The sequence below is a fragment of the Gambusia affinis genome, linkage group LG06 (assembly GCF_019740435.1).
Source record: "Gambusia affinis linkage group LG06, SWU_Gaff_1.0, whole genome shotgun sequence".
Classification (NCBI taxonomy): domain Eukaryota; kingdom Metazoa; phylum Chordata; class Actinopteri; order Cyprinodontiformes; family Poeciliidae; genus Gambusia; species Gambusia affinis.
In genome coordinates this window covers 24,337,379-24,354,340 of record NC_057873.1, presented here as the reverse complement: position 1 = coordinate 24,354,340, position 16,962 = coordinate 24,337,379, and the positions used below count along the sequence as shown (strand labels likewise).

General features: G+C 40.9%; 3 protein-coding genes across 3 annotated transcripts; all 3 read right to left on the bottom strand.

Annotated features, from left to right (window-relative positions):
• Nucleotides 1–1,693: 1,693 nt before the first annotated feature.
• On the bottom strand, nt 1,694–5,138 carry LOC122832478 (extracellular calcium-sensing receptor-like). The gene is given in 5 exon segments (XM_044119292.1): nt 1,694–2,607; nt 3,399–3,522; nt 3,650–3,877; nt 3,990–4,781; nt 4,860–5,138. Coding segments are annotated over 5 exon segments (2,322 nt in total). The 5' UTR covers nt 5,124–5,138.
• Nucleotides 5,139–7,782: 2,644 nt separating this feature from the next.
• Nucleotides 7,783–11,010, bottom strand: LOC122832476 (extracellular calcium-sensing receptor-like). Its single transcript, XM_044119291.1, has 6 exons — nt 10,749–11,010; nt 10,390–10,675; nt 9,493–10,317; nt 9,171–9,401; nt 8,966–9,089; nt 7,783–8,845 (listed from the first exon to the last, which is right to left on the bottom strand). The coding sequence occupies exons 1-6, from the start codon at nt 10,952–10,954 to the stop codon at nt 7,941–7,943; spliced, it is 2,577 nt and encodes an 858-aa protein (XP_043975226.1). The 5' UTR covers nt 10,955–11,010; the 3' UTR covers nt 7,783–7,940.
• Nucleotides 11,011–12,128: 1,118 nt separating this feature from the next.
• LOC122832475 (extracellular calcium-sensing receptor-like) lies at nt 12,129–15,732 on the bottom strand. Its single transcript, XM_044119290.1, has 6 exons — nt 15,448–15,732; nt 15,072–15,360; nt 14,072–14,878; nt 13,753–13,980; nt 13,474–13,597; nt 12,129–13,394 (listed from the first exon to the last, which is right to left on the bottom strand). Exons 1-6 carry the CDS (start codon nt 15,663–15,665, stop codon nt 12,493–12,495), a joined length of 2,568 nt encoding a protein of 855 aa, XP_043975225.1. The 5' UTR covers nt 15,666–15,732; the 3' UTR covers nt 12,129–12,492.
• Between the last annotated feature and the right edge of the window lie 1,230 nt (nt 15,733–16,962).

Genomic DNA, 16,962 nt, shown 5'->3' with positions numbered 1-16,962 from the left:
ACCAGAAGACCTGAGAGGTCTGGAAGGTTGATACAACAACAACAGCAGATATTTAATGTATTGTGGTGCTAAGCCTTTTAGTCAGTTATAAACTAATAAAAAATAATTTAAAGTCTGTTTTTGGAACTATAGGGAGTCAGTGTAAAGATGTTAAAACTGGTGTTATGTGCTCTATCTTCCTGGTTCTAGTGAGAACACAGGCAGCAGCGTTCTGGATCAACTGCAGGTAGCAGGTATAATTTTATGAAGACCTGTGAAGATATTGTTGCTGTAATCAGTGCCACTAAAGATAAATGTGTGTATGAGTTTCTCTAGATCTTGCTGGGATAGTAGTTCTTGTAAAAAGCTACTAAATGGTAAAATTCTCCTTCTTGTTCATTGGTCCAACAGTGACACCTAGTGCTTAATTTATGCTTTTATTTTGAAGAACGGTAGATTTCTTCTTCGGGTGTTTAGTGATATGCCGCACTTCCTGTTCTTACTAAGCATGATGAGAGCCTTTGATGCTGAAGGAACCCGAAGAAAATCTTTAAAATAGCGCCCTTGGAAAGCAGAATGAGGTATAAATATGCGCAATTGTGATTTGTGATAAGAAATGTTATTCGTTTATTTAAGAAGCGGTAGAACGTCATTGGTTTATTTGTTTAAAAACAAAAATGTGTATGCTGACGAGTTAATGACACAACGTATTCTTTGTTTTGTATGTGTGAATATTGATATGTTAATTTTAGACAAGAGTTAAGCATGTCCAACAATTATGTATCCTTGTATTTCATGCTACAGTTTTCACGATGTGTATGACAAGAAAAGTCAAGATTAAACTGCACCTGTTGGGATCTCCCTGCGTCTGGCTGCCGCTACAGTTCTTAATCCTTGAAATGTTCTTCAGGTGGTAGAAGGCTGATTTTGTACCTGTCTTTATGTGGCTCTGAATGTTCATGTCTGAGTTCATCATCTGAACTCGGACCTGAGTTCTGGTGACGATTTTGGGCCTGATTGCTGGTTTCCAGCTGTAATAACTGAAAAAGTGCGTGGACTCTAGATTGTTCCTCTTTAGGCCCAAAAATAATAACTTCAATTTTGATTTTGTTCATCTGGAGAAAGTTATGGCACATCCACACATTTATCTGTTCTAAGCATTTATTCAGTGATCGGATTCAAGACCACCTAACCCGAGACCAAGACCAAAGTGTATCGAGACCGAGACAAGACCAAGACTTTTAGGGTCCAAGACCAAAACAAGTTTAGTGATATTTTCACAGTTGCGGTCTTGACTGGTCCTGAATCCTCAGCACCCGAGACCGAGACTAAATGTGGTCAAGTTCGAGACGAGACCATCAAAAAGTGGTCTCATCTCGAGTACTACAACACTTTGGATTGGTTCTGTGTCACATGGTGACATCATAATGTAGAGCTGTGTATCATCTGTGTGGTTATGGAAGCTAATCTTACTAAGCAGTCTTTATCTTTGACTATGTGTGTTCCTTTGAGAAGATACAACAAATCGTGTCGATAACAGTTTTATAAAAGATCCAGGTTTAGAGCTGCTATGTAATGTTTTAAATGTTTTACTGTTTATTTTTACAAGTTGTAGTACACTTATGAAATTATTCATGATGAAAATGCATCATGAATTTACATTCATATTCAGCAGTTTTCAGCAGACGTTTTTGGTGGTGGCGAAGCTGTATTTTCAGAACGTCTTTGGTGGCCCTTTCCCCATCATGTGCTTTTTTGTATTTTTCTCTGGTTTCAGTAACATGATGTAACATTTTGGGATGAAAATACAAATTAACAGCCCAAAAGTGGAGGCCAGGATAGCAAAGATTTCTACAGCGACACTGAAATTTCCAGGAGAGCTGACGTACGCTGGGATGAAAGTGATCCACACCGCGCAGAATATCAGCATGCTGAATGTGATGAATTTGGCTTCGTTAAAATTATCAGGCAACTTCCGAGCTAAAAAAGCAAAAATAAAACACATGATGGCAAGAAATCCTATGTAACCGAGGACGGACCAGAAACCCACAGCAGAGCCCAGAGCACACTCCAAGATGATTTTTTCTTTGAATTCCTTAAAATTTTTAGATGGAAACGGAGGAGAGATGCTTAACCAGAGGATGCAGATGATCACTTGTACGAGAGTGAAACCCAGAACGCTCAGCCTCTGCTGCGTGTTCCCAAACCATTTCATTAAATTTCTCCCAGGGAGTGTAGCCTTGAACGCCATTAAAACCACCATGGTTTTCCCCAGAACACAGGAGAGGCAGAGAACGAAGGTGATGCCGAACGCCGTGTGGCGCAGCATGCAGGACCACTTAGAGGGCTGACCGATGAACGTCAGAGAGCAGAGGAAACACAGAGTCAGAGAGAACAGGAGGAGGAAGCTCAGCTCAGAGTTGTTTGCTCTGACAAGAGGAGTTTTCCTGTTTCTGTAGAAAATTACTATCACAATGGCTGTTATACATGTTCCAAATAAAGCTGCAGTGGTGAGGAGTATGCCCATAATTTCTTCATATGATAGAAAAACAGCTTCCTTCTCTATACAGGCATCTCTTCTCTCGTTTGGCCACAATTCAGGGGGGCACCTTACACAAATGACAGCATCTGCAAATGAAACAAATGAAGAATATATATATATATATATATATATATATATATATATATATATATATATATATATATATATATATATATATATATAGAGAGAGAGAGAGAGAGAGAGAGAGAGAGAGAGAGTAGGTCTTCAAACTTTTATTTCTTCCATAAAAACTGGGCTGAAAAATAACTACAACTTTTCAGCCCAGATTTTTTTCATTTTGAGGTTATTCATAATTTTTGAGGCTGTTAGAATTTCATTTAACATATTTTTCATATGTTGTAAGAAATGGTAGCATATACCCTTAATTTATAAAACTATTCCTAAGTCTGTTCTCTTAAGATTTAGTTTATTTTTTAAATCAGTTTTCACTAGCTGATGCTACAACTAATTCTATATGATTCTGGTTAAAATGTTCAGATTTATTTATGACAATTCATATAATAGTTAATAAGATCCAAATAAGGGCATCTGTGCTCTACAGACTATTCTAAAACAAATATGTCTTTTTTTATATACAGTCATATTCAATAAATAACATTCTTGGAAAATTCCTTCACTTCAAGAAACACATGGTTTAGATTAATTTTACTCACACTGATGTTGTAAAGCCTATGCTAAAAAAATATATATTTTTTTAGTTCGCAAGTCAAGGTATGTAAGTAAATTATGTTTAAATATAAGGAAAAAAAATAGTAGGTTCTGTTTAACAAAGGTTTTGTTATACAACTCTTTGAGATTGGAAATTCTTTTGTTCAGTATTAACATCTTTTAAATGTTGCAACAAATTCATCTATACCTGTAACATTGCTAATTTCTCCTTCAGCACATCTTATACAGTCATGGCAGCAGACGGGTTTTCCTTTCTGGAGAACCTTCCGGGTCCCTGGGGGACACTTCTCACTGCAAACCGACACAGGAACCTGCAGAAATCACCTCAACGATATTAAGCCTTCTCACAGGTCTTTATGACTGTTTTCGAATATAGGAGTATAAAATATAATGTAAAAGCATTTAAACGCGGAAAAACACACACTTAGCAGTTTTTACCTTTGTTGAGCTCTGCGCCCATCTTAAGGACTTATTTTGAAGGCTCAGCTGTTTGTCAAATGGTAATGAAGCATCATAAACGCCAACTATGACAAAGTCCAAAGTGCCATTTTCTCTTGGCTGCCAGTGCAAAATTTCATACTTTGCAGCTGGATCTCCGTTCTCATTAAAGTAAACCTCTTCTCCCTCCTTTGTTTTGAAGTGAATCTTTTGAATGTGCTGCAAAATCTAAGACACAAGTTGTTGTTTTTTTTTTCAACTCAATGGACATAATACATGGATATCTGCCGTAGTATACTTCTCTGTAAACTTTGTCTTTACTTATACTTTTTATTCTCACCGTGAGTGGATCAAGCTGCACATTGTTGTTACAGGTTTTCTCACATCCGAGAATATCATGCAGAGCGTGAGCCACTGCATACACTCCCTTATACACGTTGTTAAAAATGGGCATGAGGGACATGTCAGTGAAGCTGTTCTCCACTCCAGTCAGATCCTCATGTCCAGAACATTCTCTATAATTTTCATCTGATTTCTCCTGCTTGAACTTGCAGCTAAACAACGTCTCCCAGAACTCTTTATACAAGTCGTTATTTAAAGATCTGAGTGGCCTCACGTCAAACATGAACTCCTTGAGACCGCTCACATGAGCTTTAGGAATGGAAACGCCGATCGCTCCGTCCAGGATGCGATTCTTATCCACTGCTGCAAACTGAGAATCAGAGATCCACCCTTCGCTTCCCACCCACTGGTAGCCGGTCATGTTGTGGTTTGACAACTCATGTATGAGCACGTCCATGTCCAAGTGTGCGACGAAGGCGATAATCACCTTTGAGGTGGACGTCTTTATAGTGTTGATCACCTTCTGGATTTTTTCTGTTGAATCCGTTCTGAAGAAAGAGACAGAATATTCCAAGCAAATGCCCAGCTGCTCTGCAGTTTCTGTGAATGTAGCGATGCCATTATTGCCATAATCATCATTGCTTCGGACGGCTCCGACCCAAGTCCAGCCGAAATGTTTGACCAGTTGAGCCAGAGCTCTGCTCTGATAGTAGTCACTGGGTACGGTTCTGAGAAACGACGGATACTTGGTTTTATCACTGAGACAAGCACATGTGGCAAAGTGGCTGATCTGAAAAAAGATCACAACATAAAGATCATAATAATATTTTTATCTAAATATAATTTTAACTGTAGAAGTTTAACATACCAGTGGTATGTCAAATGGTCCGATGAGAGTTGATATTGCAGTGCTGGGAGATGAAGAAGTTTCTCCCACTATTGCCTGAACTTGTACAGGTTTGGTACACGGAGTGTCAGAGTTTGAAGACACACTTTCATTGCGATTGTTCAAGGCAAAGCGCAACTTTTATCTTCTGGGAATGGAACCACAAGTGTCGTAGATGCTGTATCCAAGAGAAACACCTGGCAGCAGGTCCGTTCTGTTATTTATCTCCTCAATGGAAAAGAGCATGGTCTGTGCAAACTGGATTTCTCTGAAATTTATACTTGATTCAGATGACAACAAGAGATAATTGCAATTTTTCTTCTGATATAGTGATAGCAGTATTGCACATGAAGCATCCACTTACATGATAACAGAAAACAAAAGGTAAAAAACAGAATTTATAAGATATAATTTACCATTGCAGTGGCAACGGCTTATGTTCATAGGTGTTCTCTATGTTCTTCCAGCTGCTGTGAAAGTAGAAGATTCCTCCCAGCTTTATGTCACCATCCCTGTACAGCTGAGGGATCTCAGAATCTCCTAGCTGCCTACATACTGGCTCCCCAGTCTGAGAGAAAGACACAGATAACAACAGCTGAGACAAGCACATCCCAACTCAGGCCAACTGCATGAAGGTCATGTCTGCAAGCCAAATCACCAACAAATTAATGCTTTGGAAAAGGTACTTCATGAATTCTGGATCAGCTCATTTATGAGGGACAGCGACATTTTCTAGAGAAAGGAGGAGGAATGTTGCAGCGTTTGGGTTCTTTTAAAAATGAATTGAATATATGTAATTAGGGAAGACAGTTTCTCTTCTGAAAATGTATTCATAACAGATGCAATATTAATCCAGCAAAGTTTAAAATACTGCATTGTCCTAACCAACAACATTTTAACAGAAGTTTGTTGTTTCCAAATTCAATAAATGTTATCAGTAATGATTCATCCATCCACCATCCAATCCATCCATCCATCCATCCATCCATCCATCCATCCATCCATCCATCCATCCATCCATCCATCCATCCATCCATCCATCCATCCATCCATCCATCCATCCATCCATCCATCCATCCATCCATCCATCCATCCATCCATCCATCCATCCATCCATCCATCCATCCATCCATCCATCCATCCATCCATCCATCCATCCATCCATCCATCCATCCATCCATCCATCCATCCATCCATCCATCCATCCATCCATCCATCCATCCATCCATCCATCCATCCATCCAACCATCCATCCATCCATCCATCCATCCATCCATCCAACCATCCATCCAACAACCATCCATCCATCCATCCATCCATCCATCCATCCATCCATCCATCCATCCATCCATCCATCCATCCATCCATCCATCCATCCATCCATCCATCATCCATCCATCCATCCATCCATCCATCCATCCATCCATCCATCCATCCATCCATCCATCCATCCATCCATCCATCCATCCATCCATCCATCCATCCATCCATCCATCCATCCATCCATCCATCCATCCATTAATCCATCCAAAGTTTAAAATCCATCCATCCATCCTAACCATCCATCCATCCAGAAGTTTGTTCAAATCCAATAAATGGTATCAGTAATCCATTAAATCCATCCATCCATCCATCCATCCATCCATCCAATCCATCCATCCATCCATTTGATCTTTTCCAAATCCATCCATCAACAGTCCATCCATCCATCCATCCATCCATCCATGTTATCCATCCATCCATCATATCCATCAATTGCCATCCATCCATCCATCCATCCATCCATCCATCCATCCATCCATCCATCCATCCATCCATCCATCCATGACCATCCATCCATCCATCCATCCATCCATCCATTAACTTTAAATCCATCCATCCATCCATTAATCCATCCATCCATCACATCCATCCCATCCATCCATCCATCCATCCATCCATCCATCCATCCATCCATCCATCCATCCATCCATCCATCCATCCATCCATCCATCCATCCATCCATCCATCCATCCATCCATCCATCCATCCATCCATCCATTTTCTTTACACCCTGGAGTAAAGAAATGGGGTCGGGAGGTGCTGGTGTCAATCTCCAGCTAACGTTCTGGGCGAGAGGCGGGGTCACCCTGGACGGGTCACAGGGCAACACAGAGACAGACAGGACGCTTCAACACACCTGAGTGAAATAATCAGTTCATTTGCAGGAATTTGGAGTCCTTGACTGCATACACCGAGGAGATCGTTCAGCCATTTGATTCAGATGTTGGACTAGAGACACTTCTAAAGAAGTGTCGAAGACTTCAGGTCGTTATTAATTCATGGCACTCTCCTGAACACAGGAACAATATTTTGCTTAAACTAAGCACCTTGCCATGTGAATGATGAATGGACTTAATCTACATGCTGGTGATTTGACTCAGGTCACTGTGTCCTTGGGCAAGGCACTTCACTCACCTTGCCTGCTGCTTGTGGTCAGAGGGCGTGGTGGTGACTGAATGACAGCTGTGGCTATATGTGTGTGTGTGCGTGCGTGCGTGTGTGTGTGTGCTGTGACACAAAAAAAGCCACACTACAAGTTTTTCTGCTTTATTTTAGTCAAGCTTTTATTAGACAAGCTTGGATACTTGTTAATATGTAGAAATTGTAAAAACTTTATCCTTTTCTCATTTAGAGTTCCTTGCATATCAACATGCTGTGTTCAATTTTTTCTTATTTAGCACCACAGGAACATTTTTATCAGAGAGAGAAATCCAGTGAGATTTTTAGAGTTAACTACTATAATTTATACAATGCATTTCTCAACTTCTTACTCTTGTTTAATGAGATACAAACAGTCACAAGTGCCAATAAAATTGTTCACACGTACAATTGTTAAACTCGGATTGACCTTATAATGCTTTACTTTTCTGGTTGGAGTTTCAAATTCACAGGCGTAATAAATTCTGCTGATTCTTAATGTACAAGTTAGTTTGAACAATTTTAACATTAATATTTTCTCCATGAGAAAAACCACAATGGTATGATTATTTTTACTTTTTTTTTTTTGTTGAAACATGCATCTTAAAGTGTGCTTTTATTCATCAAATGTTTCTTTGTGTTGTTTTGGGGTTTAAATAAAATGATGTAACACTTAGGCAAAAAAATACAGAGCAGCATCCCATAACTTGAAGCCAGAATGGCAAATATTTCCACAGCCACACTGAATTTCCCAGGAGAGCTCACATAAGCTGGAATGAAAGTTATCCAAACGGCACAGAATATCAGCATGCTGAAAGTGATGAACCTGGCTTCATTGAAATTGTCAGGAAGCTTTCTGGCTAAGAAGGCCAATCCAAAGCACAACACAGCTAAAACCCCAATATATCCCAATACGGCCCAGAAGCCCAAAGGTGATCCAAGTGCACACTCTAGAATGATCTTCTCGCTGTAATATTGAGTGTTTTTGAATGGATGGGGAGGGCTGACTGTTAGCCATATCATACAAATCAAAACCTGCACAAGTGTGAGAGCTAAGACACTGACTCTCTGCTGTGGAGGGCCAAACCATTTCATCACATTGCTGCCAGGAATGGTAGCCCGAAAGGCCAACAAAACCACCGTTGTTTTCCCCAGAATACAGGCCACACAGAGGACAAAGGTAATGCCGAAAGCTGTGTGGCGCAGCATGCAGGACCAATCAGAGGGTCGGCCGATGAAGGTCAGAGAACACAGAAAGCACAAACCCAAAGAGAACAGCAGCAGGAAACTCAACTCAGAGTTGTTGGCTCGGACAATGGGTGTGTGTCTTTGGCAGAAAAATATCAGGCTTACAGCCACTGTTGAGATTGCGCCAACGAATGATAAGGTGACCAACGTTATACCCATTAGTTCTGTGAAGGTGAGGAACTCGACCGATTTTAAGTTACATTGGTTCCTCTCCTCACTGGACTTGTACTCAGGAGGGCATTTTTCACATTTCACTGCATCTGAAAGGATAAATACGTTTAAGCTCATCTTCAAGTACACCAGTAAAGAGCTGGCAGTGATTTTACCCAGCAGAAACACAATGAGCACCAGGGTAAAGGCTACAAATCCCACCGCCTCACTTGTGCTGTTGCTGAACTCCCCCTCAGCACAGACGACGCAGTCAAAGCAGCAGACGGGTTTGCCTTTAATGAAGGCCCGACGAGTGCCAGGCAAACAGCTGTCACTGCAGATGGATGTCGGCACCTGATTCACAGAGACAATATTTAAAGCTGAAACGGTGTAAAAACAAACCCCACATTGAACAGAGAGTCTAAATTGACTCACATCATGACTTTCTCCTGCCCAGATGGCTCTCACTCCAACTTCCATCTCAAATTGCTGACCTTCAGGTCTGGAGGCATCATAATAACCAATAGTTTCAAACTGTATGTACCCTGTCTTATCCAGCTGCCAGTTTACCAGTGCGTAGCGTGCGACGGGGTCACCAAACTCGTCGAAGAAAACTTTTTCACCAGTTTTACTGGTGAAATTTACCTGCGTTAGGTAGTGCAACACCTACAGGGGGGGGAAAAAACGTGAGGTTTTTGTGATTATCACATCATTGCTGTTTGGATTCGACCACATTGTTGTTTTTGTTCATGTCTACCTGCCATGGTTGAAACTTTTGCCTGTCAGCACAAGTACTGTTCTCAAAGGGCCCCTCTCCATCTTTGCAATTAAACAGCATGCTCAAAGCATGAGCAACAGCGTATGTGGCTTTGTAGACATTATTCAACAGGGTGGCATCGGAAACATCAGTAAATCGCGTCTTAACATCCTGCAGAGTCTCTGCGCCGCTGCAGGCTGTAACACGATCCTGTGGGTAAATCCCTGTTTTTGGTGACAGGGTGCAGTCAAAGAGCGTTTCCCATAACTCAACGAGTCCCTGATTTCCTGGTGCGGTGGACGGCCTCGTGTTGGTGAGGAACTCCTGCAGCCCAGGGATGTGAGCATTCAGTGCTGCGAAGCCCACGGCCCCCTGAACCACAGCGTAGTTCGCCTGAGAGGCAAAGTGACGATACGTGATCCAGCCTTCGCTTCCCACCCACTGCAGGCCTGTCACATTCTGGGCATGGAGCTCTTTCATGAGTACATCAAGATCTGTTGCATCTGCAAAAGCAACTATGACCTTAGAGGTGGATTTTCTGATTGTATCCACGACTTGTAGGAATGACTTCCTGGGGTCGGTTCGGTAGACGGCGACTGAATACTCAATGCACACCCCTTCCTTTGTTGCTGCTTCCAAGAAGCTGGCCATGCCATCATTTCCATAGTCATTGTTAGTTCGGATTGCTCCCACCCAAGTCCAGCCAAAGTGTTTCACAAGCTTTGCTAGTGCTTTGCTTTGATGAATGTCACTCGGTATGGTTCGAAAGAAGGACGGATAGATCCTCCTGTCGCTGAGACATGCGCAAGTGGCTGAATGACTGATCTGAGAAGGAAGACAGAAAATTAAAGTCGCATAGTTCTTTCCAGTTAGTCAGAATGCATGAATGCCACTCACCACAGGTATACTGAAGAGACCCAGTGTGCGTGCTATGCCTATTGTAGAGGTGGAAGTTGTGTCCCCAATGACAGCATACACGTTGGAGAGGTTGCTACACAACCCCTCTCTGTCTTTATATGGATTCATTAGATTCAGCGAAGACCTGATAGACAGAGGTATGCTTGGGCAGGAGTCAAAGATCCTGTAACCGAGTGTCACATCTGGCAGCAATTCAGTGCTGTTGTTGATTTCATCTATCACAAACATCATGGTGTACGCATACTGAAGCTCACCTATTTCCAGCCTGTAAAAAATGCAAAAAGACATGAAATTCACATGATGACAACAGATTCATCCTTAACCTGTAACTGTCTTACCCTTCACACTGGATTGCTCCCGGGTTGATTGTGAGTGCTGGACTGACTGCGACCGGGTTCTGGTGGAAGGAGAAAATACCTCCGATGATGATATCTCCCTCCTTAGAAAACTGAGACAGTTCTTTAGTCCCGTATATTTGACATGAAGAGTTTTCCCCTCTTACATCCACGAGACAGAATAGTAACAGGCCCACAATAGGCAGCATAATTCCTCACCTGAGTACTTAGCACACAAATCCTAAGTGATAGCACAGGTAGAGTCTGACTGTTTTATAGGAGCTCATCATAACCCAGCAGGGTTATTTTCATTGTCTCCACCAATTACATTGCCTGTTTTGTCACTGATAGGGAAGCAGACCTTTAAGTCCTGTACACTCTCCTGTAAATGCTTCTTTAAATCGGTTTTATCATAAAAACATACTTTTAACAATACAATAGGAGGCTTGAATACATTCTTTCAATAATTTTGCCAATTATTTTCGGAGGCCACAATCTCTCTCATTCATTTTTCTGTGGTTTCTGCAGAAAAACTGCAATTTCTGAAGGCAAATGTGTGGCAAACATAAACTGCTAAAGTATCTCACCTGAACACAGTTTAACTGTTACTTTTTTTAATTTATATGATATGTTTGCCTGGACACAGACATGTACAGCCTTTAATAATTCATCTGTTTTACATGCTAGGATTGCTTTATGCCGTTAACTGAAGAAACAATTGTACGTTCACTCAGTTTTATTATAACATTTTAAGTTTTTTTTTTATTATAATTCTTTCTTAAGAAAGAAAGAATTTTTTAAAAGTCATGCTTTGGATGACTTAAAATTTTATGATTAGTTTTCTAGCTCCTCTTTTCCAGACAGCTGGGGCTGTCAGAGGAAATGCCTCTCTAAAGGTGATAAAGAAGAACTTTTAAGACTGAGAAATTAGTGTGAACAGTCAATAGAATAGCTTTGCAAGACATCACAATAAAAAAACAGTGGGTTTTTGTTCTTTAAAACTCCTCCACTGGACGCAGCCAAAGAGTCACAGCAACACGTTGTGGGATTTGAGTGTCCAGGTATCCGACATTTTTAACTCTTTGATCAAGACTTCTGCTGTAAAGAGGGATCAGAAAAGGACATTTCGACGACATAGATGTCTCTTATTCCACTCATTGGTGCATACATAGAGACAAAAGCTTCGAAAAGATCACAAAGATGCTGTTCTTCTTTTTAGGACTTTTTAATAAGTAAAGCAAAGAGTTTACACCCTGGAAAAGGCACTGCGGATCAAACACAAAAACTGCCGAGCCCCAAAAGAAATTATTGTTTTCAAATTAAGTTTCTCAATTAATCTGCACTTAATGTCGTAAAATTATCACACTGATTGTCCTTCCTGAATTGTGTTTTGTAATGCTGTTTCACTGTAATTTGTATAAACTTTTTTCCCATTTAGATGTTAACATTTCTTTACTGTTTCAATCTAAGCATTCTATTATATCAAGTGCTGTAATAAAAAAGTATATTCCCTGGTATTGGTAGTCAACATCACTTATTTTGCCGTTATTGAGGCTTCACAGTGCAGCTACAGTATCAACAGGTATATCTACAAGAAATGATTAAACGCATACTTTATTGTGAATGTATTTTTCTCATTGAGATAAATATTAAGTGAAAAGCAAGCATAAAGAACCAAAGAAATTATGAAAGCATTCAGAAACTAATAGCAGCTGAATTGTGGACTATTTTACCACTGTATTTTTTTCTAAGGATTGTGTCGTCCCATCAAATGTTTTTTAGTATTCCTCTCAGGTTGCAGGAGTAAAATGTAACATTTTGGTGCAAAAATACAAAAAAGCAAACCAAAGCTTGAGGCTAGGATTGCAAATATCTCTACCGCCACAGTAAACTTACCAGGAGAGCTGATGTATGCTGGGATGAATGTGAGCCAGACAGCACTAAATATCAGCATGCTGAAGGTTATGAATTTAGCTTCATTAAAGTTATCAGGTAACTTCCGGCCTAAAAAAGCCAAGATAAAGCACAGCAGGGCCAGAAATCCTATATATGCCATCACAACCCAAAACGCCACAGGTGATCCTAAATCACACTCTAGAATAATCTTTTCACTGGCATAAACTGTATTCTTTTCTGGAAATGGCGGAGCAAAAGCTAACCATATCACACAAATAAGCACTTGTATTAAAGTACACCCAACGACGCTGGTTCTCTGAAGTGGAGCTGAACACTGAGGAAACCTGTTTGCTGGTCTTTTAGCTTTAAAGGCCATCACCACGGTTATCGTTTTAGCAAGAATGCATGAGATGCACAGAGCAAAAGCTACGCCAAAAGCTGTGTGACGCAGCATGCAGGACCACTCAGTGGGCTGGCCGATGAAAGCCAGAGAGCAGAGGAAACACAGAGTCAAGGAGAAGAGGAGCAGGAAGCTCAGCTCAGAATTACTGGCTTTGACGAGCGGCGTGTGGCGAAACCGGAAAAACATGCACAAGACCACGAGTGTTAAAGTGGCTCCGCTCAGCGAGAAGGCAGTCAGGAGGGCCCCCATAGTCTCTCCAAATGACAGGAACTCAATCACCTTTGGAACACATTTGCTGTGGTCGACATTCGACCAGTACTCCGACGGACACCGAGAGCACTCTGCAGAATCTGATCAGGAAAAATATGAAAACCAGAATGAGTTAGGTGTATTCATGGTAGAGATAAGGAGAACACTTGTTTCACTCACCGCTTGTGTTGCTGATCTCTCCAGCAGCGCATTGGACACAGGAGAAGCAGCAGATGGGTTTGCCTTTAATGATCGCTTTCCGGAAGCCTGGCAGGCAGCTCTCACTGCAGACAGACGGCGGCTTCTAAAACATCAGATCGATTCAACAGTCAGTTCCCAAAAATATATGAGCTATGTAAATTAATAGATTTTAAAATAAACTTGCTAATTACTTTTTATCTCATTGTACCATGTTACAATTGCTTCGTTTCAAATTCAGGAATACTCATTTGTTTCTACCTCCACAGATTCCGCGGCCCATGTGATGTTGACTCCATTCATGGTCAACTGGTTTCCATCTGGGTGTGAAGCGTCGTACTTTCCAACCGTCGTGAACACAACGTCTCCTGCAGGGTTCCTCTGCCAGTTCACCAGCTCATAAATTGCTGCGGGGTCTCCGTTTTCATCAAAATACACGTTCTCTCCTGACTCAACAGTAAAATTAATGTCCTGCAGATATTTCACAACCTATCAATGTTAGAAAGAGATTAACAAGCACAATTTTAGATGTGTTTTAAAACACCAGACATTTATTTTGAACGTTAAATTAAATTTTAACTTCTCTTGGCTCTGGACGATCTCTTAATTTGCAAGGGTGAGTCACATTTTCACCACCTTGCTTACATTTCAACATGCTATGCAAGGCATGAGCAACAGCATACACAGCCTTGTACACGTTGTTGGATATCCTCAGCTCTGACACATCTGTGAAAGCGTTATCTGCATCTTGAAGACTTTCGGAGCCAGAACATAATTTTGTGCCAGGCGTACTGGACTGGAAACTGCACCCAAATGTTGTTTCCCAGAACTCTCTCAGCAGGTTGCTCTGGGGCTCCTGACTTGGGTTCACCTGCAGAAGAAAATCTTGCAGGCCTGTGATTTTTGCCTTTCTTATTGCAAAGCCCAGCGACCCGCTTAGTATGCCAGAGTACCTTTTCTGAGCCAAATGAGCCGATGTAATCCAGGATTCACTGCCGACCCACTGTAACTCAGTCAGGTTTTGACTCAAAGCTTCCTCCAGCATAACATCCATCTCATCATAAGCCAGGAATGCAACTAAAACACTGGCTGTACCTCTGCGGATCACTCTGACAACCCTCTCCACATTCTCTCTGGAGCCAGTCCTTGAGATGGCTTCAGAGTATTCGACACAAATCCCCTCCTGATTCGCGGCTTCAATAAAAGTTGCCATCCCGTTGTTGCCGTAGTCATTGTCGCTCCTTACTGCCCCAACCCATGTCCAGCCAAAGTGTTTCACCAGTTTGGCCAGCGCTCTGCTCTGATAGTAGTCACTGGGAATGGTTCTGAAGAAGAAGGGATACTCCTTTCTGTTACTGAGGCAAGCACATGTTGCAAAGTGACTGACCTAGAGGAAAAGAGAGTGACACACAAACATTGGCATGTTCAGAGATGCTTTCTTACTTGCGATATTGTTACATGAATGTGTTAGGCCTGCAGATCTTCTGAAATATGTTACCACAATCTAATTTATTTGATAAGTTAATCATGAACTTTCTTGACTTGAGTCCCACTGGTACTAAATAAGTGTAAGCATTTACCACTGGTATTTGGAAAATCCCTGAAATTTGTAACAACACAATGGTGGTAGAAGACTCAGAGGTTCCAACTACGGCTTGAACGGACGACTGGCCGGAGCAGTTTTTTTCAAAAGTCCTCCCCTCTCCGTTCATCAAGCCCATTCCTGCACGGGTCGTAGGCAACGTGGAAGCGCAGCTGTCGAATATCTTATAACCAAGTGAGACATTAGGCAGTAGAGAGCTGCTGTTGTTAATTTCCTCAATGGCAAACACCATTGTTTGAGCAAACCGGAATTCCCTCAAGTTAATTCTGGAAAAAGACACGTTGAAGTTTATGCGTTTTTGTCAGAGTTCAAACAGCTAGTTAAAACAAGAACAGAAATCTGCAAACCAGTACCTGGAGCACATGAGAGGTTCTGGCGACTCCGTCCAGGAGAGTAAAAGCTTTGAGGTTTGGCTGTGAAGGGAAAAAGCTCCTCCTATAACAATATCTCCCTCCTTAGACATCAGAGGAAGCTCTCGGCTCCCCAGCGTTTCACAGAAAGCTGCTTCGTCCTGTGCAAATCCTCTAGTAATAACTACAAACATCAGAATTATGCAGATATTTTTCCACATGTTTAAAAAAAAAGGAGGAAAGGACAACCCAGAATCACTCTGTCTCTCCGATTCACTGAAAAATGGCTTCTCTATGAGGTTGCGCTTTATACTTCTGGAGGAGATGATGATGCCTCAGGTCCTCTAATCCAATCAGAACGACGATGATGCAAGCAACTTCCAATTCACTTGCTGTTTTTTTTAGTATTCATAATTTTTTCTACACTACTTTAAATCCATAAAGTTGAAACACAGATTTTAATCCAATTTCTATATGTACTTTAATATGTTGTCTTTCAAGATCTTTTAAAATCGATGCCTATTTTCACCATTTGTATTTAATTACTTGAATGGATCATTTTAAAAGCAATATTTTTATACTAAGTGTGCCTGCATAGGTTGGATCTAGGATTATATAAATGCAACTTAGAATACAGAAGCCCACTCACCACAGAGTCCTCCATATAAATGAAGCTAAAAAAAATTATTTATATATGTCTGTAAATGTGTATATAATTACAGAAAGCATATAGCACATAAAATACTTCAAAGAAATTTCAGAGCAACCTTGAAATTGCATAGAAAGTCTTCTTTCCTCTGGTGCAAAAACAATGCCAAGTCCAAACGCAAACACAGAAACTTAAATTTATAATGAGGACAAATGAGATTCTGAGACATCAACAACATCTGATCTAACGTTTATGCTAATCTGAGCATAATTCCTCAGCATTTTCTGGTGATTCATGGACACTAACATATCGTTTTAGTGTATTTTACGTTAACAAAATGTTGTTTTCATTTTACATAAAGCTTTATTTGTGCATTTATGTTGAACAAAAAGCCTGACTCCTGCTGCCATCCAAAAAAACAGCCATGCTGCCCACCAGCGCTAAATTCATCTGGAGCCTGGGCTGCTACCAACTGTGCCACTGTGTGTATTGTATTAGAATACCAGTATGAAATTCATACAAGACGGAAATTGCAAATCGATAAATGCCCCAAAGTTGTGGGATATTAATTTGCTGAACTATTTAGATAATTAAATATGAGATTATATAAATTTCTTTCTGTTAGATTATGCCACAGCAATAAAATTTAACCGTATTAATCTGTCATATGTATGTGATGACAGCCAATAAGTGTAATGGATGCAATGTACTTAATATAATTTTATAGTCCAGTGGTTCCCAAAGTGTGGGGCGCGCCCCCTATAGGGGGTGCAGTGCCATTGCAGGGGGGGTGTGGGAAGCAGTATGGATGAATGAAAAAAACAACAACAAAAAACAGTTACACAAAAGTGTTTCACTGTAAAGATGGT